This window comes from Cydia strobilella, chromosome 11 (genome assembly GCF_947568885.1).
Source record: "Cydia strobilella chromosome 11, ilCydStro3.1, whole genome shotgun sequence".
NCBI classification, from domain to species: Eukaryota; Metazoa; Arthropoda; class Insecta; order Lepidoptera; family Tortricidae; genus Cydia; species Cydia strobilella.
Window position 1 is genome coordinate 13043058 of NC_086051.1, and position 27668 is coordinate 13070725.

A 27668-nucleotide genomic window follows, 5' to 3' on the forward strand; every position below is an offset into this window, starting at 1 on the left:
CATTATAAAATGGTTTTTTATTTGTTTACAGACAACATGAGCATCCCTATGCAACTCCTCCTGGTAGTCACCGCATTCTGCGTCCTGTCCGACGGCGCGCCGGACGCACGCATCGCACGCGCCAAGCAGCAACGCCCCACCAGGGGCTTCAAGAACCTCGAGATGATGACGGCGAGGGGCTTCGGGAAACGTGGGAGGGTTTCCACTAGGAGTGAACGTGAGTTATTTGTTTAGCTGTCTCAGATCTACGAATATGTGACAGGTTTCTTTATAAAATAGAGTTCGTGAATACTCGTAATTAGTGCTTGAATATTTTCGAATGAACTCGTACCTTACATACGGCTGTTTTGCGTGATGGGGCAGACAGAATACATGATGTTAAAATTTTAGTACTAGAAGATAAGGTTTTATAGGCAGTTCATTGTTGGTGAAACTAGTAATGTAAGTACTTCATCAGATTTTTTTGCAGGTGATGCTGAAGACTAATCCATACACTCTTAATTAATCTAAACTGACTGAATTTATTTTATAAAGTAATTAGATATCATTAATTTTTTTTCTCCTTGGCAATTTTGTTGCGTACTACAATATAAATAAGGAAATTCTTATTCTATGATTAAACTATAGTACATTCTACATTAATATTTTCTTAATGACAGAGTTCGTTTTCCCCGCTATATTTTTCTCATCCGCACTTGTTGGTTGATTCTAGAAGCTGTGCTTAACCGAGATTAATAGCACAATATTCTATCCACCTAACGACAATGAATGACTGAAACTTCAGTAGTGTAAGTCTTGCAATTTCCAAAGTTTGTGTAAGAACTTTGTTTCTTTCCGCATAATGTTTGCAAGTCAAATAGAAATTCCGTTCATACATGAAAAACGGACGCAATTTCCTATGAAAAATCCATTTCAAATAAAAAAATTCGACATTTCCTCGTTGATGTCGCCTTTTTCACAAAAGTGCCTAGCTAGGTAAAGCGGTAATCTGTGTCCTTTGTGTCTATTTCATACGACAATGCTTAAATGTTTGGAAACATCGATTTTGATAGCTAACAAGACTGAAGTAAGGCTGAGTTTTAGGTTTAGGTATAGATATCAGTTTTAGGCTGAGGTACCAACCCTTTAGAAACTGTTATTTCCTAACAAAATATGTGTCACAGTTTGACGAAATAAATGATTTGAAATTGAAGCGAGAGCGACACGATGTTCCGCATTATGTCGCAGAGGAAGTTCACCACAAGTCTATACTTTTCCAGAATGAATTTCACATTACATTACTATTCATAATGTGGCTACTTTTCATTAATCTTTGATATTTCGATCAATTTATTATCTCTAGATACCACTTTAACCGACGTCGTTATAAGTAACTGTCGTTAAAATCAGTCAAGTTCCTGCAATTCGTGTCACCATTAAGCTCAACAAAATTACATGTAAAGCCGCAGTCTGGAACCAAATCGAACACTCACGATTCCGAAATAGTTCGTGCTGTTCGGCTTGAAATGCCAATCTCCTGGAAAGCTCAAAGGAGCCTGAAGCTGGTATGTCTTAGATGATATAATATAACCAAACGGACATATTAACAGGCGTTCCCCTCTGTCGAAAATAGTCGGCCAATGGTCATACACCATGTATGGACTTTAGTTTATCTGACATGGCTATTTTTTACGTTACGTATACATTTGACGTTCCCCTCCCCCGCAAAAATCGGCAGACTGTTTTGTACAGAAATTAACAGACAATTCGTCTCTGTTTGGTTAAATCCTCTAAGTGGTATGTGCATTTGACGTTTGTGTGCGTGTGCGTTTTCTAAAATAAATATTGAAAACCTGATTCAAATCTGGACATTCTTGGGCTCATTCTACTCAGAATCGACAGCATTCTCCATTCAGCCATTAAAAAAAGATGTCCCAAAATGTCCATTCCATTACGTCACGTTTTAGTGTGAACATTATTTTCACTAACATTAAATAATTTGACTAAAACAAGTTTGTCTAAACCGTAAAATTATTTATGGTTAGTATAGTACGTCAGTTTAAATTCGATTTTTTTCGCTTGTAGGTATGTGCGTGGCGTAATGGAATGTACAATTTTTATACAAAACTTTGGGACATTTTTTTATCATCAGGATTGAATATGCTAGTGATTCTGAGTTGAAAGAACCCAAAAACACCAGGATCTTTGAGAATCAGGTTTTCAATATTATTAAGTAGGTATTTATTTCATAAAACGCCCGGTATCACTTGATCTAAAGTCCGTGCACATATTTCGCTCCTTTAGAGCTCGCTCCGTAGCGAGGCAGCGATACATGTGCGAGAGCTACCTATGAATTAATTCGAATTTATGTTTGGAATTATATTTAATTTGTGTTTCTCAATACGCCCTTTTTTAAGGGAATAATATATGTTGACAAAGAAGTAATGAATTTAGCCATAGTCATGAAAAAAAAAGTATTCTTCGATATCTGACAGACGATTTAATTTTGTAACAGCTTAAAAATAGGTACCTGTCGTTTTTAATTGTATTAGTTCAAGAGCCATTTTAAAGCTTTCAGTTTGTTACACATATCAAATTGCTGCTATTTTTATAAGGAGACTTTCCAAAATAACGAACATTGTACTTTACTTTATCAATACTATTATTTATATATTAAAAAAAAACAACTTATAAAATAAGCAACTATTGACCCTTTGCCACCTTTTGAATTCAAATATACCCATTTCAAAATATCTTCCAAGCAAGGCACCAGGAATTGAATAAGCGATCTATTATCATGTATATAAACTGGCGGATAAGATATTCATCTAGTTTTGGAAGTTATACAACAGTCCAACGGGTCGCATAATTTGCGATGAATTGAGAGTTCATGTAATGGAAGGTAGACCATTGAGATTCAAATGATCTATGCAATTGTTTTGTACTAGTAAGAACCCGTTGAATTCATTTTTGGTAATTGTGGGACATTCATGTCTCTATTGGTCTTTTCGCAATAACATTATGACGGTTATTTTTGTTATTTATTTATGACTATAATTGGGTTGAAGATTACTTATTTATATGTTTACTAATTTGCAGGAATATAACTTAGATACATCCTTATCATTTGGGAATCCATGTTAATAACATAATACGCATGTTATCACAGATTGGATTGCTACCTACATGGAAAATAAAGGTTTAGGTTTTATATGATCTGCTTAATTAATTTATAATATAACAAAACTTTCTATGTTTGGTGCATGTTTGTAGCTCATAATATATTAGCTTTGTCAATCTATCCACATTTTTGTCTCTTTGTTTTACTGTGAGTATTGTTAGGTTATTGGTATTGTACATTTTCTTACAACTTAACCCAGCTCGAAGACAATAATCAACAACCAAGTGACAACCAACTTAGACTGCTACTGAGTCGAGCGAAATTACTTTCCGACTTCACAATTCAATAAGCGAAGTTTGTTCTTCTGTGTTTCCTGCAGATAATAACATTTATCTAATCAAGCTTGTGTTTAACCTTCACTCATTAGGGGATGTCAGTGCCCAAACTCCACCAGAGCGTACCTACCGCGCAATACCGACATACAAGAGCCCATCAGCTCAGCATTATGCCAGAGACTTTGGAAAAAGAACGCCAGAAATTGAACAAGAAGGTACCCATTATGGGACATATAACTCGAAGTGTTTGATGGTGCTTTGGATAGTTCGAGAACAACACGGAGACCCGATTCTCGAATATACTTCATACTTTTGAAAACAAATACAAAAGAGCTTTAGAAGGAAGTAAGACGCCGTGTTGCTTTTATTTTTTTTATATTCTATTGATTGTTGTGTAAAAGGTGCCAAACACAATAAATGTCAAGAGAAATTTGCAAAAATGCTTGTATTTTTGTTACATAGCAAAACCACTTCGACTTGATTTTGTGGCTTTGTATAATATTCGGAAATACCTAATAAATTATTTGCTTCCCTCACCATGTGAAAATATGCATACTTATTATTTGTATCGGATATGTATATGAATACTATGATACTAGTCTAAAATAACTGTTTCATTAATTCAATGTTTTCGAGTACATATTAAACACTTTGTTTTAACCCTAATTCGTTATTAAGGAGAATTTCGAGAACAAACGTCGCTGGAGCGCACCTACCGTACGCCAACTTTCCACAGTTCATCGAGCAATAATTACGCAAGAGATTTCGGAAAAAGAACACCAGAAATGGAGCCAGAAGGTACCCTTTATGGAGAAATAATTGAAAGTGATTGGTGGTGCTTTGAGTCGAGAACTAAGACTGGTTTTCTCGATGAATATTTTTAAACTTATATCACAAACCTTTGAAAGGTATCATAGTCAGTTGTTGTTGCTTATTATTCAGATGCTGAAAACTTATCTCCAGGAATATATGCAAAATGCTTATGAAAATCCTACAAGGATTTCAAAATTGTTATTAGTACAAAACCCATGTTGACTGGTTTCTGTAGCTTCTCGTAACTACTTCAAAATATGTATAGCCTTAACGGTGCCTGCGAAGAGTAATGCCACAGGTATGCTAAAGGTTGAATTGCTATTTGTGCCTTACTAAGTGTATAGGTATAGATTGTATTAACCGTAGTTGATTGTTAGGCGAAGATCGAGATCAGACTCCATTGCAGCGTAGCTATCGGACGCCAACCTTCAAGCCTCAATCGGCAAATCTTGCGTATGGTTATGGAAAAAGAACCACAAAATTGGAACCCGAAGGTATTCTGTTGGAAAAAATGAATTGTGCTTAAGAGTGCTTTACATGTTTTGTAACTGGAGATATTATTTGAATATAGCTACTATACTGTTTAAAAGCAGCGCTTAGGAAAAGTCTGTAGCTGTCCTATCCTGAAAAGACTTTCATTTTGAATGAGTTGTCTTCAAATTTGACTTGAAACTTTCCTAATTGACTTCATAAGTAACAGTTTAACTGAATAAATAAGTAAATATCCTCACTTACAAACAAATGACTTCTGCTAGGTTTAGTAAACCACTATAGGTTTAGCAGTAGTCAGGCCATTGTCCACCTTCGTAACTCCACACAAACAACAATTGGAATCGAAAACATGTTCGCATTGCTGTTTCGACTAGTAGCTAAATAAATATTTTCGTTGTTACTTTAAACATCATTCTTATTTAGTATTAGGTAACATCGACGATATTCTAGAGCATTCTAACCGAGCGCCAACATTTAAAAGTTCACTACCAGTAGCTTTGGCTAAAGGTTTTGGAAAAAGGACGGCATACAGGGAATCCGAAGGTATTCTTACGTGATTATTCTTACGGTTAAATAAATGGAAGTATTGAAAGCGCTTAGACAAACCAACGAAAACACTTACTTCCTGTCTCAACTTATATACTTGGTTATTGTTTTAAAGCTTACATAATTCCACCTATAGAATTGTCTCAGTTGTTAATGAGGAACGTGAATCGTGATATATTTAAACCATTGCCTAATCTTCGAACTGACCTGAAGATTTTCTGGCTTGACTGGTGCTTAATAATTTTCTGGTAAAACATGGTCGTGCTGGGCTTTGTGAACTGTTTTACTGTACCTATCAGTCTTTTTGATAGATACGTTGCAATCTTTGTATCAGGCAGCTTAAAGGTGTAGAAAGTATACCGCTGCTTTAAGAAATTGTTGAAACATAAAATAGGAAAAACCTTTTACTTTTTTTAACTCCGTAAAAATAATAATTATGGACTCAAAAATAACCTTGATATTTACATTTTGTTTTATTTATTGTTATTTCTAAACCTGTTTATTATTAGGGGACATGCAAGACCAATTTGTACCGGAACGAGCCAGTCGCACTACGTATATATTCAAAAGTTCAGCACCGGTAGGTACCGCCAGAGATTTCGGAAAAAGAACGCCAGAAATGGAGCCGGAAGGTATATTTATAATAAAAGTGTTAAATGGTGCTTTAAGTTTCGAAGACTATGAAACTTTTGCTTATTTGGTAATGTTATGTTTTTGATAAGTATAAGTATAAGGATCTTTGTGACGGATCTAAATTAAGAATCTACTTTTAATACTAAATTGTTCTGTTCCGAGATGTTTCTTAACTTTGCAATATTCGACGGCTGTCTTGGCCAAGAAGCGAAAGTATTATAAGTAACTCAATCTGGGCAGATCTAGGTTAAAAGTTTAATTCAACTGTTATGTATCCGATATAAAATAAAAATATGTTTAAAATAAATATAATGTTACAAAGTTGAGAATTTTCCGATATACCTACAGTGAATACTCATAACCTGAACGTACCTATATCCACAATAAAATTAAATATCTCGAGGACATAGCATCGTCGACACAATTAAGTGATCATTTGTTAATCTTATTGCAATTAGAAAAGGGGGCCGTTTATTAAAAGCTTGTAGCTTGTATTACAAGCTACAAGCTTTTAATGACACAAAAGTGGAAGTCCCTTTTAGACAGCTTTTGTTAGTAAGTAAGGGACTTCCACTTGTATTTTAAGCTGCAAGATTTTGATAAACGGCCCCAAGGTCTACGAATTGTAAGCGTGTGTCTGTTATTATACTGGGGTAAAGGCACCTGCAGTAGTCAGCCTTTTTACGACATTTCTATGTTTAAGATTGTTTTAATTTGCTTACTAATTGATTAATAAGAATTATTAAAGTTTGTACTGTTCAAGAATTTAATATAGTTAAATTTTTGTAAAGAATAAAACGTTATTGAATTTAGCTTTCGGAAATATTTCATTAAATATAATGAAAGGGCTTTTTGCCAGTAATCACCCCCCTAGCTGTGTACCAACAGACAGCTTTTAAGTACCCAGTGCCAAGCCAGCCCATTTTAACGGCTGATTAGTGGGTTCTGAGTTCAGCGATCTCAATGTCCACTGGTCAGCCAGTACTAGGTATTTGATGTATTTCAATCAAATAAAGTCATAATAATGTAAATATTTAAAGGTGCTGGGGCATAACGACTTAGATTTCATTTGAAAATAAAAAAAGTTAATCCTATGGTCAGCCTCCCTTGCTGACTATTGGATTTTGTACAAAATGTAGTTCCCAAAAGTCAGCCGCCTTAAAATGTAACTTTTATATGTATTTCATATTAATTTTTTACCTTTTTTAGATATATTAATTATTAATAAAATTTGTACAATTTTATCAATAAATGTATCTTATCTTATCTTATGTTTAATAATATGAAGCAGTCCACATTCTTTTAACAAGAAATCACAGTTCGTTTGTTAACGTCTTAAATATCAAAATACCACGTGACACCCCAAAAAACAAATGGCGCATATCAGCACATGACCCTTCATGTCAAAAGACATCACTTCTTTGAAGAAGTGTTGTGGTTCATGTAATGCTTGACAATTATTTAAAAAATAAAAAATAAATCAATCAATAGTTTATCAATCTATAGTATCACCCACTTTGGACATGATAATTATATAAACTTTGCTAATTACAGCCAAAAATAAGCAAGGCTGACCACTGGTGCATGGCTGAGCACTGGTGCCTTTACACTACTCGTGTTTATTCTGTGCACTAAATTACTGGTACCTACTTTCACACTGTGCGTCAACAGGTAGAAATAACCACTCACTGGCTTGACAGATGCATTTATCACTCTTATTGGTTAGTTAATAAGTTTCAATTAAAAATTACAAGTAAGACAACGGATAACATGTAGTTGATTACACTAGCATAAAAGGATAACTCACGCTAGACGATCCGGGTTCGGGCAAGGCTTCTAACATTTCATTTTCTATAGAAACCATCACGTGATCAGGATCACCGATCACTCGTTATATAAAACGAAGTGTCGGAAGCCTCGGCCCAGACCCGGACTATTCTAGCGTTAGTCATTCTTTCCGCAGTGTTCAGGAGTTTTGAATATAACAAAATGCATCTGGCGCAAAAACTGTACTGTGTAAAACCATATCGACTGGTTTCAAGTGTATAACTTCCATACATAGACAAATGGAAGTGCTTATAAAAACGTTTTCGACAGAGCCCAGGCGCTTTAACCCCAAGAACTTAATGATGGTGGCTCGGAGCTTCGGCAAACGGAGTGATGAGACCGCTGATGAAGGTAAACTGTCAGCGGTATCGTGTTAGGCCTGTGCACAATGGGTGGGTGTGCGTTGACGTGCACGTGCGCGTTGTGATATAGAGATCCGTATGAGAGACGACACATCACTTGCGTGACGTGTGCGTGCAAGGCTGCAACATTTTTGCGCTACGCACACGCAGCCGGTGTTCTCTGGCCGTCAGGCTTTGAAGCGCAAAGAATGTTTAAAATATTAAGCTTTATGTCTGCTTTTTGAAAATAATGTGCTTTATATTAATGTAAGATTGACTGGTATTCATAATATCGAGGGATTAGACTTCTAGTTCTTAGAATTAGGAGTAAGTAGGTTTCTTATAATCTTTTAGAATCAATATATAACATTAGAATTAGATAAAGTATGTACTCATTTTATATTACGTACTAGACATATATCTATAAATAAATAAAAATTTAAATTTAAATATATATTTCAAGAAGAAAAAGTGCTTAAATCTATTATTATACATTTTGTGTGCTAAATCTCTAACATGAGATTATATGCGCGGTCACTAAATTCGCGTTTTGTTGTTAATATTGAGTAATTTAAAATATAATTACAACTACATAAATTCAGCTAATGGTTATTTTTTTAAGTTTTTGCCAGTATATTTCCTAGATCCTTTGTGAAGTATTCTTTAAGAAGTTTATTGATTTGCGATGGTTTTCTATTTCTAATATTTGTACTAATTCCTTAGGTAATCTATTTAATTTATCTAAGAGAATATACCAACAAGTTCTTTTGCCATATAATATTCTTCTTACCATAAAACTAGGTATAGCTCCTTTATCGTAGTATTCTTCTCTAATTATATTATTAGGCAGAACAGTGAATTCAAACTTCGTTCCAGAAATCGGACAATGATATAATAAACAGGTTAAAAATATTTGATCTCAAGCCTTTGTCAATATGATTTTCAAATATGTTTACGTTTTTCTACCATATTTATCAAATAACCTCACAATAATTAAACATTAATCGGTGCTGTAACAGAAGAAGAAAAGAGACCAAGAAGAACGGATTTCAAGCCCGATAACAAAGTTAACGTAGCCGTCGGATACGGCAAGCGAAAAATGCCGAACAAGCGAGGTAATGCCCCGATTCGGGATAAGCTCACGACCCATTATAGCAGTAAAGGAATACTATGTTTACACTATTTTGATAAAAAGCCATGAGACGGCTCTAACCCCACGTGCAAACTGAGGGCTAATTTTGACGTGTTCTCTGTGTGCTATTATTATTTTTAACACGTTCACGGGCACAGCGCCATTCTCGCAACTGCGTGATGTGGCACAGGTAAATCCCATACAATGTGTTTTACCGCCTATGGACGGACTGCCACATTGCATTTTCTACAAAAGTTGTGCTACATATTGACAGCGCAGTTTGTAATACATCTTCGTACATTGAAGAGGCCCGTGATACGGCATCTCGTCTATAGCCGTATAACGTTCTCAGCCGTGTCGTATCACAGCATGCGTCATGGCCATGTACTGGTGGTGATGCATAAAGTCGGTAAGTAAGTCACTGAGAATTTTGCTGGGATACCAGAGAGCCTTGTGGTGTACCTAAAACGACAAAAGATACTTGACTTCATTATAATCATATGAAAACTCGACGTCTGTGGATGGGATTACGGTTTTGCCAAAGTAAAAATCATCGGCTTCAGCCGTGGTGCCATATCACTTTTAAGGATGAATCACGTTAGACCGGGCCGTGTCCGGGCCGGAGCTTCCGGCGCTTCGTTTACTATGGAAAGCATCACGTGATCACCTGTCATGTCATAGAAAAGTAAGCGCCGGAAGCTCCGGCCCGGACACGGCCCGGTCTAACGTGAGTCATTCTTTACGTCTCTCGATGGACTGTCCGTGAACGTGTTAAGTCCCAAAAATAATGAAATAATGAATAGACTTACTGTGTTTTGTTTGACAGAGGTGACTTATAAGCTTGACTATAGTTTATGAGAGGTTTTAGCCATTTATCAATTAATTGTTGTTTTGTCAATGGTTATTTAATGAAGGTCGATGTGGTGAATACCGTTTATAAGGGAAGACTATATACAAGCTCTTTTGTCGCTTTTAACTCTTGCGTTTGTACAGATACTCCACTTACAGAAGGTCGGTAGAGCAGAAGGATTGAAGCTCTTCATTTCTGACTATGTCTGAGCGAAGTCCGTACATATACTAAAGTTCTTGCTCTATGACGGTTTTCCCAGTAAAGGGGCCCACTGACTATCAGTCCGCCGGACGATATCGGCCTGTCAGTTAGAACAAAAATTTGACAGTTCCGAACAACTGACAGGTGGATATCGTCCGGCGGACTGATAGTCAGTGGGCTTCTTTATACAGTCATTTTATCCGGTCTTCGCCACATTGACCTTAACGACTATTAATTACGGAAATGATTTCAATGCTTTTCGGGACACAGGACATGTGTTAATAGTATCCCATTTAAATGCTAATAAGTGTTAGTCCTGTTGTATTTCCGGGATTACAAATTGTATGCAAAAATTGTCCAATAAATACGACGCTCATAAAAGATATATAGTGTAAGCTTATGTATTTATGTGTATTATCATGCATTTTATTTCAGCCAAAACACTGAATTTATGAATGTCGGACTGACAAGTGTGAATGTCGCTTAAAAATAATTACATTAATGTAGAGTCGAGTTCATAGATATGTATACATTTCTTCACCTTAATCCATTGCAATAAGGTGAAAAAATGTATACATATTTATGAACTCGACTGTACCTACTCGTTAATAAAAGCGGTTGACATGTCATGTCCACGTTTATGTACCTATACACGCATTAGAGCAATTGTTTATATTAAAAACTGTCGCAGGAAATACATGAAATACCTATGCAACTTGTTTAAGCAATTTGCATGGACATTGTAATTCCATTAAGTCAAACCATTTTATTTTAAGAAAAAGGAAAAATACATGTACCTATTTTAGATTCGTTCTTTATTTTTTTCTAAAATTGGCTACAATAACTAACTTCCGGTTGCACCAACCACAATCGACAAACTGATTAAGAACTAAATATAAATCTTACCAAAGGTACCTATAGTAAATTCTTTGTAAAATTATTAGGCACTTTTACTGACGATTTGGTGCTACCTGTCTTAAGTAATGTTGATGTATAGGTATGTAATGTTGTTATTTTTAATTTACAAAAAAGTTTGCATTAATTAAAACAACGCTGATTGTAAAGGACACCAATGAAAACTTTATCTCGCTCGCGGCAATTTCATTAAGCCCGCTATCTTATTACAAGGCGATACCTAGTTAAAAGTTGAATCGGATCGCGCGAAAGATACGGGCATTGACCTAAAGCAATGTACTTTTAATACACAACGCATATACATACACTATGTAACAAGACCTAGTATTTTGTTAACACCAAGGAGTGTGTTTAACTAGATGCAAAATCATACTTTGACAAATTCGTTGCACGATGTTTTTAGTGTAGGTAATGCTGTCTCTAATATGTTTGCAATTTAGATCCTGTTTCTGAAGAAAATAACGATATTCATATTTATCGACAAAAGACAGAATATCCATTAAATTGTGGCTTAATTAATAAGTGGACTTTTTTAAATAATTACCTTCGCAAATAAAACAACCACTGACCAAAAGGTTAAACGAAAAATAATGACGCTTGGATTATTCCTTCCAACAATATATTTTATTTACCATAAACTGTTATATTTTTCTTCTATTGTATTTAAAAATAGGTGTCTAATAAGATTTATATTTATATATTATTATAGGTGTGTTCTCTGCCTTCGGTCACTACGTAATAATTAGTAACAACGTGAGTGTGCTTCGTAAGATAGCTTTTATTGTGTCCTGCTCTATTATAGGTACTTTTGCTTAATAAGTTTAATGAATAAGCCATTGTTACCTTAATAAGGCCTGTGTCTGTCAAAGATATGGCAGGTATTGCTTTGCTGAAGCCAAATATAAACTCGTGTATATTTCGAGATATCTGTTAATTATAGCTTGCATCTATGCAATGTGCATTGCAGTTTAAGTTCAACATATAGCATTCTGGATTCAACATTTCGAGAATGAAGGTACCTGTGGATCAAGTCGGCTGTATATTCAAATTCAGATATATAAACTGAAGTATTTATCTTTGAGCATATCTAGGTAAAAGTACCCTTTACAGTGCATTATGTGCTTGATTTAATTTCGGGAAAATACGATCTGAAATACATGTACAGTGAGATGATGAATTAATTAATTCCATTTATAATTTCTCCATGCAATTTCTAACCTCACTGTACATAGCAATAAAGTATTATCTACACATGAAGGCCTAGCCAAGATGACAAATCGTACCTATACATAAACAAACGCCGAACGACAAGAAAAAATACATCGGGATGACAGATGCTACGAAGTCATGTGACTATTTTCATACATTATTTAAGTTTCTATTTAAGTTTCTTATCAACGATTATCATCTTCGCTAGGTCCTCAGTTATAATACTTTATTATTAGAGTTAGGGTCAAACTACGAAGGTTTTTCTTTTGGGGATCGAATTGTTTTGCTTTTATTCAATAGAAGAGCGCCTAAAGACTGTTCACGATGAAACCCGGCCACGAATCATGTGGTAAATCTTTTAAATGAATGTACATTTTCAAGCAGCACTTTTCCCTTAATAATTTGTGGTTATCAAACTACATAATAAAATTAGAAACATAATATAAAGTTAAGTTGTCTGAGACTTTGAGCGTAATATATTCCACAGTACCTATATATTTTTCTCCACGGTGTTCTGACAGTCTTTACCAAATTTCGAGTTAATTTTTTATTATTATTTTTAATTAAGTATATAAACCAAATTATAACCTATAACATTCTCTTTTCACAATATCTAAAAAAAATCTGATTGTGTTCAGATTGAGATAGTTCTGAGGTGCTTTACCTTTGGTGAATTTGATTTTTTGACAAAAAAATGCCTACCATATAAAAACAACTTTCAGTGCTTGGAGTAGTAAGTTTTCCTGGCTACCTCAAGTAGAAGAGAGTTTAAAAAAGTATGTTTTTGGTAAGATTACATTCTAACGAGTATAAAACAGCTTATGAAAACATAAATATAGTTGTGGCATTGTATTTATTTAGTACGAAGCGAGTGAAGATTATCAGAAAACGCTAGACAAAAAAATCGAGGTAAAACTCACAGAAGCCCATACATTGTAATATGATTGTATTTTAATTATAAATAACAATAATTTCAGATTATTAAAATAAAAGAATTAGGTAACTGCTGGAATGTGTGCATTCGGTAAAAAGATGTACCAGATCATGCATTGCCGGGTTTCATCGTGTACAGTCTTTATCATCCATTTTAAATAAAAGTCATGAAAATTATCGTTATTGAAGAGCTTACTTATTTAAGCTATGAAGTATCTTGAAGTTTATAGCAAAAATATTCCATAAAGTCTAACAAGTTTCGAAATAACGACTCGTGTCGAATTAAAGATCTCCTCATGAAGGCAAAGCCGTCTTTTCCAACGGTGGCGTGGGCTGTCAGCTTAAGCCTAATTACTGTTGCAGTGTACGGTTTGGACAACTTCTGGGAGACACTGGCCGCGCCGGAGAGGGAAGGGCAGGAGATGGAGGACGAAAGGTAATTGTTATTAGTTAATAGATTAAATTTTGCCCGCGACCTCGTCTACGTGAAAATCATTAGGTAATGTCCCAAAATCCTACTATGTTTAGCTGACGAACTTACAGTTCAAATCGATTCGGCCTAACTATCCCTTATTCGAGTGCTCGGTGCAAATTGTTCGACACTTTACTGATGTAAGGAAGTGCTTTGGAAAGCAGGCATAATGCCATTTTAGGTAAACTCATTCCCCTATGGGATGTGGGAGAAAAATATCGTAGATATGGTACCTTTTTAGAAATTGAGTCATAAAACCTAATTTATTGTCATTTTATTCATCAAAATCGTTCATTCGTAAGTACCTACCTACTTGTAGCCACGGGTGTAATACACGTAAAAATAATACAAAGATAGGTACATATACATACACTGGTACATAGGTACATATACTGTTAAAATCACAATCCTTCTTTTTGGCTTTGCATTAGGTACAAAATGAAACTAAAAAATAAATGACACTGTAATGTGGTGTAACAGCGCAACGCAAAGCTATAAATATCTATAAATAGGACCAGTTCAAAGGTGTGGTCCCTAATTTTCAATCTAATTCAGATTCGTTCATCCCTAACTGCTTCTGATTGGTAATCACGACAACTAATTAATGCGCGCATGTAATTAAGTGGACCTGAATTCTAATCAACATTGAAATATTGACCACTAAATAGATAAGTCGGGTACGGCTACTAATCGCGATCAATTGGTACCCACATTTGATCAGCATGAATAACGTAGGTAACGCGGGGATAATCTCTTGTTTATATGATTTTAGTGCCTACACTAAAACATATATTAAATTAATAACCAACATTCAGGTGAAGAGGGATAAGATTACAGTTTCTAAATTTTCGTAGGAAAATCTTTAAATATTTATAATATAGGTTGTTATGAAAATGTTCAATGTGGATATTTTTCGTTCACGGATCGAAAGTTAAAATAAGCTATACTGTTTTCAGTGGAATCTTGAGCGAAACGGGGATTTCAAGGAATTGGAAGCAAATAAACTTTACCACAAGCGTAACAAATCTATGACCGCAAAGAAAAAAATACGAGTAGAAAAAAATGACAAATTTATTCAAAATGTATGTTCTATAATTCAACAATAGCACGAAAATATCGTAGCTATTTTGAAACAACAATCCAAAATGTTCGTCGAAATAAGGGGATAAAATGAAAAGATATAATTGTTCGAGCTGCCGATGAGAAAATATGTTTCGTTATCTTATAGAAAATCGAGGCAGTAGGTAGGCCCAAGCACATCGGGTAGGTACCTACATAATGAATTAACGATGATAATGTAATCGGTGGGTTAAAGTACTCACTTAAATTTGGGTTAGTTAACACTCGGATTATACATAAATGGATGACGATGGCGGTTAAAATTGGGATATAGTTCAATTAAGGTGAGTTATGTTCAGGCCGATTATGGTATTTTCGATTCTATTTTCGATCGTTATAGTCCATTAAATATTACTGATAGCTTACAATATTTATTTACATATGACCATTTTCCATTATTTCAAAAAAGTTTTCCTTACTTATAACTAGTTTCTCCAAACCATACGGCTAAAACTGCTTTTTCCTGCAACATACCAATAAGACAAATAGTCGTAAATAAATATCATAACATTCATAATCTTCTTAATTGTCTATTTGAAAGTTTTCCACACACACGTTTTCTTTAATGACCCACAAAGAAAATAAACTAAGTTGCCCAATCTAATTACGCAAAGGAATTAAATTTCAGAAAAAAAAATTCTTCGTTTCTGAAAAGCCATTTATTCTAAACTTTCAATACTGATCCCATTTAAAGAAAAACCTTCAACAAGATACTTTGAATTGTATCAATAATGGCGTGAAGTGTACATACATCGCACTTAAAAAGTTTTCGACTTGTATAAACTTCCGCCGAACTATCAGATTTCCGATCGTATGACATTCACCTGTTGAGAGTTCCCTCTAAGTAATAGCTTCGCTTGCCTAACTTTTACTTAAGTTTGCTTTGACACGATTCGTAAATCAGAATTTCGCATTTTTCTTTATATATACGATTAAGGTGAGGTCGACTGGTGTTAAATGGCGGGTTATTTCAAATTTTTGATTGGATTTTCTATTGAGCAAACTACGGTTTCGTGTTAAAATATACCTACTATACATATAATATATCACTAGTTCAGGTTTTAAACTAGATATACCGCTGGAATTTACACCAATAAACATATCTTTAAGGAATGTAAATATAAAACTACCACGTGAATTATTTAGTCATTCAACCAATAAGGTACCTTTTGTATGTATGGGTTGATAGCATTGGTCATTTTCATTTTGGTCAAACGACCGAGTCACGTATATTTTTCTTTACATTTTAACTAGAATTGAATGTATTGGCATTCTCGTTTTCCGCTGAAACAATGCATTTTAAATAATAGATATTAACTAAAAAGAAAAAACCGGCTAAGTGCGAGCCGTACACTAAAAACTCTTTATTTTACTACAAAGTTATAGTTTTCAGATTTTTTCCTGTAAGTACTTATAGTCTAAGATAATATTGCTTGCCATATTTCATAGTTCCAGGTCAACGGGAAGTACCCTATAAATTTTGATTTCCACGAAATATACGTTTTTTGCGGCATAAGCGGCCGTATCTTTTTTTTACGTTAACTTAGAAGTTTGTATGAAGTTTTTACAGCTTCAAGGGACTGTAGACCGGAGTATATGGTTGTAATTTTAACTCGATACCTCCACGCGCTCCCGAGATAAAAGGTTTTGACAGACAGACGGACGGACGGATGGACGGACGAACAACAGTGATCCAATAAAGGTTGTTTTTTTCCTTTTAAGATCTAAAAATCACACCACCTGTAATCATACCTCCATACTTAAGTCTTTTATGAAGCTCATGAATACTAACAGACTTGCTCTAAGAAATATAAAGTTGCTCATCATAAAACAAGTACGTTTTAAACCACATTTTCTTTGAAACTCAAGTGGTTCCTTTGTGGCTTATAATAATGTAATATCACGGTTTAAAATCTCTTACATACGATATAATAATATCTGCAGCGCTTTTTTTATTATTTTGTACAAAAAAGTAAAAAAAAAAACTGTGATTTTTTTTCTGAATATAGCTTTTTATCAGTATCCAATAAACATACACTGTATGTTAAAGGATTACGAATCCTCAAGATCGTCTTAAAAGGCATATAAATAAACGTCTCATATGTCCCAAAACGTGATTCAAGTCCCAACTGTTCAGATAATCACTGAGCCAATTAGATTAGGCTGCCCACAAACACTACTTCACACTCACTCGACCTTGTGGAATGGGTTTTAAGATTTATCTTGACACATTTAAGGATATTAGGATATTTATAATCGAAGTAAGCAGCACAGAAGCCTCTATTTATATATTATTTTTAGCCTTTATAAAGCTTTTATTATTAATTTTATATAGCTCTTATTGTACGATTAATAAAATAGATATAAAACATATTTCTTTCTTTTACAAAAGCGTTTCAAGATACACAGTTTTTACATGGATCAAATAAATTCTTAGGTTGATTTTACCTAAATTTAGCTGAGCGCTTTTACTGTAAATAAATCAGTTATTTATTATCAACGTCTTTACCAACGTTTAAAATAAGTACATCAATTCATTTAGTTACCGTGACCTCTGTCTTCGTTTTTTAAAACTTAAATCCACACTTGGGATTGATTGATGCATCAAATCCATTTCCCCAACCCTTTTCATGGCGTCATTCGCAAATTTTCGCGTGGTCAGTAGTAATAAAATAAATTTTACGACGCGGTAAGAAGATCGAGGTGCTCGTTTTGGGATTTTTCCTTTTTAAAAAACTTCACCGACCCAAAGGGTTTTTACAAAATATACTTACTTTACTTATGTCATCGCTTTATGCTTAGATGAAACTTCCTATTGTTTTAAGAAGATATAATTAAAGAGAAAAGCCTACAAGATGACCGCCACGCTGCTGATGTTTTTAAGATGTTAACTAATTTAATGCTCTATAACTGATATCCTTTTTTACATACATACATACATACATACATACATACATACATACATACATATAATCACGCCTATTTCCCGGAGGGGTATGCAGAGACCACGGATTTCCACTTGCTACGATCCTGACATACCTCTTTCGCTTCCTTCACTATCATAACATTCCTCATACACGCTCGCTGGTTTAGGGTGCTCTTGACCTGGCCTTTCTTCAGGATTTCCCCGATCTGATCAGAGAAAGTCCGCCGAGGTCTGCCCCTTCCAACTCCCGTTTCTACCTCTCCCTTATACACTCTCTTTGTTAGCCTTCTTTCACTCATTCTTTCCACGTGTCCAAACCATCTCAACATACCTTTCTCAATTTTTGTCACTACATCTTCGCTCAGTCCACACTTTTCCCTTATCACACTGTTCCTAATTCTATCTTGTAATCTCACACCACACACACTTTTCAACGCTCTCATTTCCACTGCATTCACTTGGCTCTGATGCCTCTTCTGCCATACCCAACTTTCGCTACCATACATAAGTGTAGGCACCAGCACCCCTCTATGCACAGCCAAACGTGCCTTTTGCGACACCTTCTGGCTGCTCATAAAAGCATTAAGTGCCCCATTCACGCGATTTCCAGCATTCACTCTCCTTTCAATATCTTTATCATGCTTACCGTCCCTAGTGAATAATGTTCCCAGATACACAAACTCTTTCACTTGTTCTACTCTTTCTTGACCAATCAAAATTTCACAGTTTGTCATATATTCCTCCTTTTCAAATACCATAACTTTCGTCTTATCCTTTTTTAATGCTCCACTAAGCAGAAATAATGTAAAAAATTTATTTGTTCTACCTATTTTAATATTTGTTCGTGTTATAGGACAATAGTACCCAACTTACACGAGTATGAGTATCAGGCCAATTCTTACATGCACTGACATCAATTCGATATATCCGAAACCAGTTAGCTGTCATTCGCGCGGGCGTCTCGCTCGCACTAATACTTGTGCGGACAAGTCTCAGCAAAATGAACAGTTTGATGTCAGTGCACGTTCGAATTAGCCTGTATGAAGATGATTATCAGATGATTAAAGTATTTGAATTGTTTCCAGCATTCCATTGGACTGGTTTGTGAACGAGATCGTGAACAACCCGGACTTTGCGCGATCCGTAGTCCGCAAATTCGTAGACATCAACCAGGTTTGTACCAACAGATTACATAATAAGTATAGCTCATACTGTTCACAATTTGATATGATTTTCATCTCATTTTGTTGATGTTTGATAAAAGAGCCGCTAAAGGGTTTTTAAAAAACATACTTTAATACTTATGTAATCGCTTACCTTTAGTGATGTTTTTGGGTATCTTATGTGCCCCATTAAGTAAGCGAAAAGCTTTATAAGTCGACTTCTGAATGCATTTTGTCAAACAGCATGAGCCGCTGACGTTTATAGGCGCTCACGATAAGGTCGTATCAAAATAAGATGAAAACCATATCAAACTGTTAAAACAGAATAAACCCCCAGAGGGTTTTCAACTTTTAGTCATATTCTGCGAATAAAAGTTAAAAATATTTACATCTGATCAGCCGAAACAATTTTTATCCATTTCATGGTTGGTTAAAAAATATTTAGTCAAAGTTGTTTTACTTATGATAATCTTCATTAACAGTATTACGATATCACATCAAATAATTCTAAAAACATTAATGAGCGACGATTCACTTCTAGAATTGTAGGGTTGAAACGTATTCAGAATACTAATTAGATTTTAACATTCTGTGTGTTTGTTTATTATAAAAACAAATGTAGCAAAACAATGTAACATGTATAATTCATTTTGTTAATTCAGAGCTTCGCGACATATTTAAAATATTTTTATTTTACGTATCACATTAATTTGATATTACGTGTGCTGCATTTCGCTTGTACAAATATCAACCACCGCATGGTGCTACGCTTCGTAGCATATCGTAGCGCGTAGCAACCCTATTTAAATATATTAAAATAAATAGCAAAAATTCGCGGTATCACCGTGCTACTGACATGTCGGTGCATATTTAGACTATGTGGTATTGATTTGGTATTTATCTTATAAATGTCTTATCTTGGTGCAAGAAAAAAGTTAAGATTAGTAGTATATTTGACTTGACTTTACCTGGATTATCGTAAATATTTCATTTCACCTGTCGAAATGTCAAATGTCAAATGTCAAAATGTCGTAGTTAGCACTGAATGGGTTACATAAAGGACCTAATTAAATCCTTTACGCCATCACATCATGCACGGTCAAGCGAAAACTCTAAAGCGAACTACGGGAAATTGGTTCCCGTACTACAAGTGCACCTTGGCTTGTTAAAGTGACGTCATCGCACGTTAACTACGAGCAGTTTAATTAATTAGTTAGCTCTTACGTATAGCCAGGAGCAGTTAGAGGGGGTGTAAAGCCACGAAATAAGGAGGCAAAAAAAGATATGTCGCACCGCGCGAAAATCGCGACGGAAGATATGGCCATCGCGATGGTTTAAACATTTTAGTAACTCAGTAACTCTAAAAATATGCTTCTGTTTAAAATTTTGCTCGTCACGTCCCACGGCTATATATTCTATATAACTCGGCTATATACTAAAATGATACTGCTGTGGTATGCAAATTGAAATTGAAATTAAACGTAAATTAGACATTCTTTCGTGATTTTTTTATATTAAGCCAAATTTAACCTAGTAAGATTTTGGTTGGAGTTTGGCCTTTCTAATTTTCGTGTGATTGTTTTCACGGCATTTGCCTTTGTAAAAACGTGTAGTTACCAATTTAATATAAAAAAAACTACAACTATGCGTGAGATCCCTCTTAGACGGGCCACTTTTTATAGATTCCTATTCAACTGACCGGTTTTTATTGTTCTAATAATGTGCAGCTACTGAAAACGTTTTTGACTTTTTAAAAATAATTGTATTTTTTTCAACGAGTAGGTCTTGAACCCGCTGCCTACTGCCTTGCCTAGGCCAGTGTCATGGTTATGATCTACTAACTAAAAGAGACAAATACGTACTTGATTCAATAGTCAATATATTTCAAGCTTAGCTTAGCTATAGCTGTGTGTGTGTGTGTGTGTGTGTGTGTGTGTGTGTATTTTGAAACTGGGCTACAAATTCATTTTCACCTCAGCAGCTCGAACAAGCCTACTTTCGTCACTCCCTGGAATGAGGAAAGTGCGACTTTCCTCACTCCAGGGAGTGAAACAATGTAGCTTTTTAATTTAGTGAAGGCCATGAACTTACGGTCCGGTCCGGTCTCGTATCGTATCGTATCGTATCGTATCGTATCGTATCGTGTCGTATCTTATCGTATCGTACATATTATAATACTTTTTTTTCTGTTTATTCTGTGTAATTCGAAATACATTTTAACCTTTAATATGTTCCCACTACTGAGGTGAAAAATTATGTGTGCAACACGAGAGCAAAGTTATTTTACATCTCGTGTTTTTGAGTCCCTCGCTACGCTCAAGATTCTACCTTAGAATCACTCGCTTGGCTCGTGATTCAATTATAGAATCTCGCTTTCTCGGGACTCAAAATAAACACTCGCAAGAAAAACCAACTTTCCTCTCTTGTTGCACAAATAACTATTAACATCCTTCTTCTAAGAGTACACGTATGTATTTATCAACATAGAACAAAAGTCGACAAACGAACGTTTGGAAATCCGACATCGCCGCGACATTAATTCCGCTTAAATAGAGTAAATAGATATAGGTACAAAAATATTGTGATGTTTTGTTGTTAATTATATCTAGTTTTTTTTATGTATATTAATCACTTTCTGTGTTTACAGGACGGCATGCTATCATCGGACGAACTTCTCAGGAACGTGTAAACGACTTTTAAGTTATTTGTTGTAGACTTTCGGATTGTTTCCCGTTATATACATTTGTACCAACACTATCAAGTTGATTTGAGAAATACTAATTTATTAAAATGTTACGATAGGTACTGTGATATCAAATAAAACTTATTAATTTAAAAAAAAGGCGGTAATTATGTTTTTGTACTCTGCTATTGTATAGTTTGTTTAAAAAAAATTGAGTAATATATCTACAATGTTTTATCATTATTGTAAATAGTTTCTAAAAATAAATACGATGTCAATGGCATAAGAATTTGTCCATAAATTAATTCCTTATATCTATGTAGGAAAGTGTAGTACTATAATGAATGTGTGTCTCCAAATTTCATCACAAATCTATACTGAAAAAATATATATTTAATATTTCGAGATTTTCAATGTGCGTCACCCTAGTGCGACCTCTGTACTTTTGAAGTTATATTTCCTTTTTATGCACTTGTTTGTTATGTAAGGTTGAGACAATATGTAGGTGCTGTTCCAATAAAATAAATATGAAAACTGTTTACCACAACACATTTCTTTTATATTTAATAGTAGTATCTATCTAAGTTTATTTATTTATTTAAAGTTTGTTGCATAAAATACAAAAAAAATACAAATTGCAGATTTAATGCCTAAAAACATTCTCTACCAGTCAACCATAGGCATAGGGTTAAACAGAAATGTAAAAATGGTGCAAGAAGAAAAGTAAGTTTTTTTTTTATTAATTTGGTTGCTAAATGGTAATTTTAATTTAGCTATATTGATGTGTTAAAAATAAAATGTAACTACATATGTTCAAAAATACTTATTATGAGAGGTTTTGCAATAGTGACGTACATTCATATAAAGAAAAAATATTATTAAATATTGAAAATCAAAAAGTAGTAGTAAGAGGTAAAAGACTAAAATATTATATTTTAACGTTAGTGGTTATCAGTGTACTTTAGTTCTGTCAAAGATATTTCGTCGGCTGAGAATACGTTTGTGCCATATCCATTTTTGAGCAAATTCGTTTTCTAATGATTCATAAGATAACAAAAAATATGATACAATTGACATTAATCGGTTTAAAAAAAAAAAAACATTTTTCAAAAGTTGTTGTGCCATATCCGCTTTTTACTTAAGGATAATTACACTGTTAACAGAAAATTATCACAAACGTGTGACATATCCAAAACTTGTTTCATGTCATATATTGTACGTTTAACATTTACTCATTAAAAACGGATATGGCAATAATAAAAATGTTTTTATTTCATGACACTATATTCACAATATTTCTTATATCTCAAACTTTAAAAAAAAAAATGTTTTTGCTTGTTTTCGCTCTCCTGTAAACCAATGTAAGTGGCGTATTGCACAAACGTATTCTCGCCCGACGATTTTTAAAGTTTTCAAAAAAAGGGGAAAGGCAACATTTTCTTAGTTATCGACACATTTATTTAGGCTGGGGTTAACAAAGTAAATTTTCCAAGTTTATAAAGTATTTTGTATTACCTCTGACGCTCTACATACATACATGTAATGTTACATAATGGATATGATAATTTCTAGGCTAGCGAGTCAAATATTCGAGAATCAATGTTTTGGATACCCAATGTTTACTTAGTTTGTTGTTAATGACACTATCGACGTTATGGATGAAATAAATTTATCGGGTACCAAAAAAGTGGTTTCATTAAATGTTTTTATTTGCTTTTAGATACTCCTCGTCAAGGATGACTCACGTTAGAATGTTAGAACGGCCCGGGTCCGGGGCGAGGCAATCGATACTTCGTTTTCTATGACAGGTGATCACATGATGCTTTATATGGAAAACGAAGTCTCGGATGTTTTAACGTGACTCAGGCCAATGTTTTCTCTTTTGAATTTGGGACTTACTTTTATTTATTTATGAGTTCAAAACTGGAATTTAATCTGTACTTGTAAAAAACACCGGGACTTATGAGGATAAATTTCTGAAGAGTACCTACTAATATGTTGATGGAAAGTTTACAAACTGGGGAAATTTTTAAAATTGAAGATTTCTGTAATTCTTGCGTAATTCGAGAACCCCTTTCTATATGGTAGGTGCTTACCCAACAATTTAAAAACATTTTACAATTTGCACACAAAAATTGCTTAATATTTTAAAACCAATTTTGTAACAGGTTCAGGGCGCGTAGCCAACGTGGCAATCGTTAACGCTCCGTAGCGTATCGTAGTCATCTCTCTCTGTCACTCTTCCCCACTAGTGCGACAGTGACAGTTGCGTTTCGTTCGCTACGGAGCGTTAACGATTGCACGTTGGCTACGCACCCAGGTGTAACTTAGTTTACAAGTCCCATATTTTAAGTAAGTTAATAATATTTTGTTAGGTACTGTTATGCAAACATTTCTTTCAGTGCGTCTGTACTGAGATGGATTGACCTACCCAAGAATAAAAAAAAACCAGCATCTAACCCAACACAGTTTATAACATCAAGATTAAGATCACAAACATCAGGCTTCGTCGGCGTTAAACGCTCAACAAAATATATCAGACAAACGGTAAACAGAAAGGAAAAAAATATCCCCAAGAGACATGGGAAATAGGCTCAGGGAAAAAAGAAGAGAACGTTGCTAGCTGCAATGAAGCCTTTAAAATTTTAAACTGAATGTAAATGTTAGTCTCGAATAATGAAAGCAACTAAACAACTTCCAGATGCTGCTAGATCCAGTGATAAGGATAGTATTTATAGCAAAGTAACTGTCAAGTTTCGTTGCTTTCATTTCCCTGTACCATTTCCCGGGGCTAGCTCTTAGTCCATAAAGATTTCTCACTCTATTAGTCTCAAAAGATATGCCATCGGAGTTTCAAAATTGCACAATTTCCACATGGTTTTTTTTTAACTTCTCATATTTTTGTATGAGGATCGAAATTTTCCATTTCCAAAATGAAACTTGTCTTTATTTCCTGTGAAATTTTCCTGAAATTTTTAAGTACTTTTGCAACTTTTTGGAAACATTCCGCAACTTGCATTAGGTACATATTGGCTCAAAGGAATGTATAGATCCACGCCGTCTCGTGAATAATAAAATACAATATTTCAAACTTCCAAAAATTATTGTAGGTACACAAGGTCGTTTACAGGGGTGTTTAAATTATCCTAACTTAATACAATTGCCAATATGTAGGTACCTTGGCTAAGAAATATACAGTTTAGATTGTTCTGACTCCTACACTAGATTCATAGGTAACCCGGTCTCAAATGAGTTTATACAATTGATTCTTAAAGGATATAAGAAAAGGATCTACTAAAATATTTAAACTCTACAATTTTGCAATACAACATTGCAAACTCGAATAGACATTTTGAAGTGAGTACTCACAAGTACAAGAGTACATTTCCGATAGTAAGCAATTTTACTCGTAAACCGACAGATACGAGTAGACAGCTCAATGGAGAAGTTAAATGTTAAACGTATTTGAATACAGTAGAATGTTACAGGTTGAAGCGAAATTCGAACTTCAGAAACTGGCCTCAATTTTACATTTTAGGTAAGATTTTTAAGTAACTATACAAATAGGATATAGGTAAGTCGTTTTCAAAACCGGAATCCATTTTTTGTTATCCAATAATAATGTTGGTATCCGATTGGGCGCAAGTTTGGCAGGAATATTTGTATGCAAACGATATTACGAATTTTTAAAGAAAAAAAACACCGCTACCCGGTACTTAGAATACCGGTAACCAATCGCCTTTAACCAACTGAGCTACCGAAGCTAACCAGAAAGTAATGTCGCAAAGTCGCAAGTTCATATTTTACCTACCCGCCACTAAGCCAGTCTAAGCTCGACTTGCACCATCCCACTAACCGAAGGTTAACCGGTTAAACTGTTGACCCAGTGTCAAATTGTACTGGTAACCATGGTAACTTCAGGTTTAACCGGTTAACCCTCGGTTAGTGGGAGGATGGATTAACGAGGTTTAACGAGGACGGTTAGTGGGTGGGAGGATGGTGCATGTGGCGCTTAGCGGTGATTTTTTCCTTATTTGTTGCTCTGATGATGGAACACCAATTTGAACTTATTATGGAGAACGAAGGTAGTCAAAAGAAATCTGAAATAAAACACGCAACCTGAGAGTTTGGGTTTCTTAGAATCTCCTCTCGATCTACTATATCACGATACTACACTACTCTACTACTAATCTACTATTCTACGATGACTAATGAAAGAGAGTTAAGTACCTACAGTCGGCGATATCAGCTGCATTTTTTTTGTAAAAATGTTTTGTTTTCCAACTACACAAACAAACAAACAAATCAAATTATTGTTATGAAATATTTTGTTTTGTGTTTTTTAAGTAGTCACACTACTATATAAATTATAAACTGAAATAGATATCATACACTAAAGAAAAAGTCCCCAAAGTTCACCGGTGGCCGGGGGCCGGGTGGTCTTGTGGTCAGGACGTTAGCCGTGTAAGTTGAAGACGCGGGTTCGATTCCCGCCTCGGCCAATTCAAACTATCATTTTTATGTCAAAATGATGCCTTTTTGTTATCATTTGCCCGCGCGTCTCGCTCGTGCCAACACATGGGTCAAAATTCTTTTCGTTGTCTTGTTTTTTGTCCCCAAAACAGTAACGGAGTGGAGCTTTTTGTATCAGATGAAATTTTGTTTTTAATTTTTCTCATTGGAAATATAATCTACAGCTAGATAGACATGCGATAGCACTCGACCTTTTTTATTTATTTGATAGAAGACGGAAATACAAGCGTGACACACTAATCAGAATCGAATTTTGACCCATTTACGAACAAATCACCAAAATGACATCTTTTTGATGTCAAAATGTACGATCGAACTAGCCTTCTCTAGCTTGCTTTGAGGTGACGAGATCAAAGAAAAGCCGGCAGGGTTCCCGCTTGCATTGCTTTTCAGGAAACGTTTAGTCTGAACCGTGTGGGCGTGTAGCAAATGTGAAGTTTACAACGTGAAATATTTGAAAGAGAATTCTGTAAAGCAATCTGAAACTAATGCTTTTCTTTTCTATGGATAAAAAAAGTGGCTTACCTATTTGTAAAAGAGTAAAATATCTAGGTTACGTTCGTTCGTATATAAAGGTGTCAAGTTCTAAACTAGAGTCTGTGTGGAGAGAAGAGTCGTAAAATGTATTGGATCCAATACATTTCATGACTCCTCTCTTTCCACACAGACACTAATATATATATAAATAGTATAATAACGACTTAAATGTTATTTACTTATGAATTCTCGGTTAAAAACATGAACCAAAAAGTTTCAAGTTTCAATCAATTTTTTTTTACTATTTTTAAACAGAAAACCCACAAACATCTATGAAATATTTGTATTCATTTCAATACAAATTCTAACGAGTTATGGCAGCCATTGGAAGTAGCCGATTGCGTCCAACTTGTTGATTACGATTCCTTTCGCTCGTGGTACAGTCGCCATCAGATATATCGGAGCGGCTAAGGCGCTCACAAATATCTGAACACGCCTTTATTGTCTGGGCGTTAGAGTGCGTGTTCAGATATTGTGAACACCTCGGCCGCTCCGATATATCTGATGGCGACTGTACAGTCGGGGACATTCCCGGTGAACCACTTCAGATTTTTTTACCTCGATCCTTACGAGCGAGCTAATCTCCGCCTCCCATAGAGATAACCAATAACGATGCATTTAGCATTCTTTATGTTAATAATGAAAAGGGTAAAAACATGTAATTAGACAGACAATTGATATAAGGACAGTTTATTAGTTGTTCTTGTTTAGGCTAAGCTTCGCCTAGAGTTAACCAATTAGGTTGCATTTTGGATTCCTTATCTTAGTTTGCAAATGCCCGCGTCACAAAGACAATGGACGGCAATAAACTTTACGTGAGTCAACCTTTTTTTTGTCAACACCCACATTTTTAAGCGCCATGCTATTGGTCATCACTTTTATGATATAGCCTGACCGTCTGCAAGACG

General features: G+C 34.8%; 1 protein-coding gene and 1 non-coding gene across 3 annotated transcripts in view; both read left to right on the top strand.

The window, feature by feature from the left end:
- The window catches only part of LOC134745647 (allatotropins-like), a 67924-nt gene extending 44543 nt beyond the window's left edge, over window positions 1-23381 (top strand). Inside the window, exons 2-6 of one of the 2 annotated variants that reach the window (XM_063679769.1) lie at window positions 32-217; window positions 8017-8097; window positions 13691-13763; window positions 18930-19017; window positions 21655-23381. In XM_063679769.1, the coding sequence (XP_063535839.1) occupies window positions 37-217; window positions 8017-8097; window positions 13691-13763; window positions 18930-19017; window positions 21655-21696 (465 nt within the window). In that variant the 5' untranslated portion in view covers window positions 32-36 and the 3' untranslated portion in view covers window positions 21697-23381. The remainder of the gene's footprint in view (window positions 1-31; window positions 218-8016; window positions 8098-13690; window positions 13764-18929; window positions 19018-21654) is intronic. The other variant, XM_063679770.1, reaches the window with a different exon arrangement.
- A 2739-nt stretch (window positions 23382-26120) lies between these two features.
- On the top strand, window positions 26121-26192 carry Trnat-ugu (transfer RNA threonine (anticodon UGU)). Its single transcript has one exon. It is a non-coding gene; the product is annotated as a tRNA-Thr (tRNA).
- The last annotated feature ends 1476 nt before the right edge of the window (window positions 26193-27668 follow it).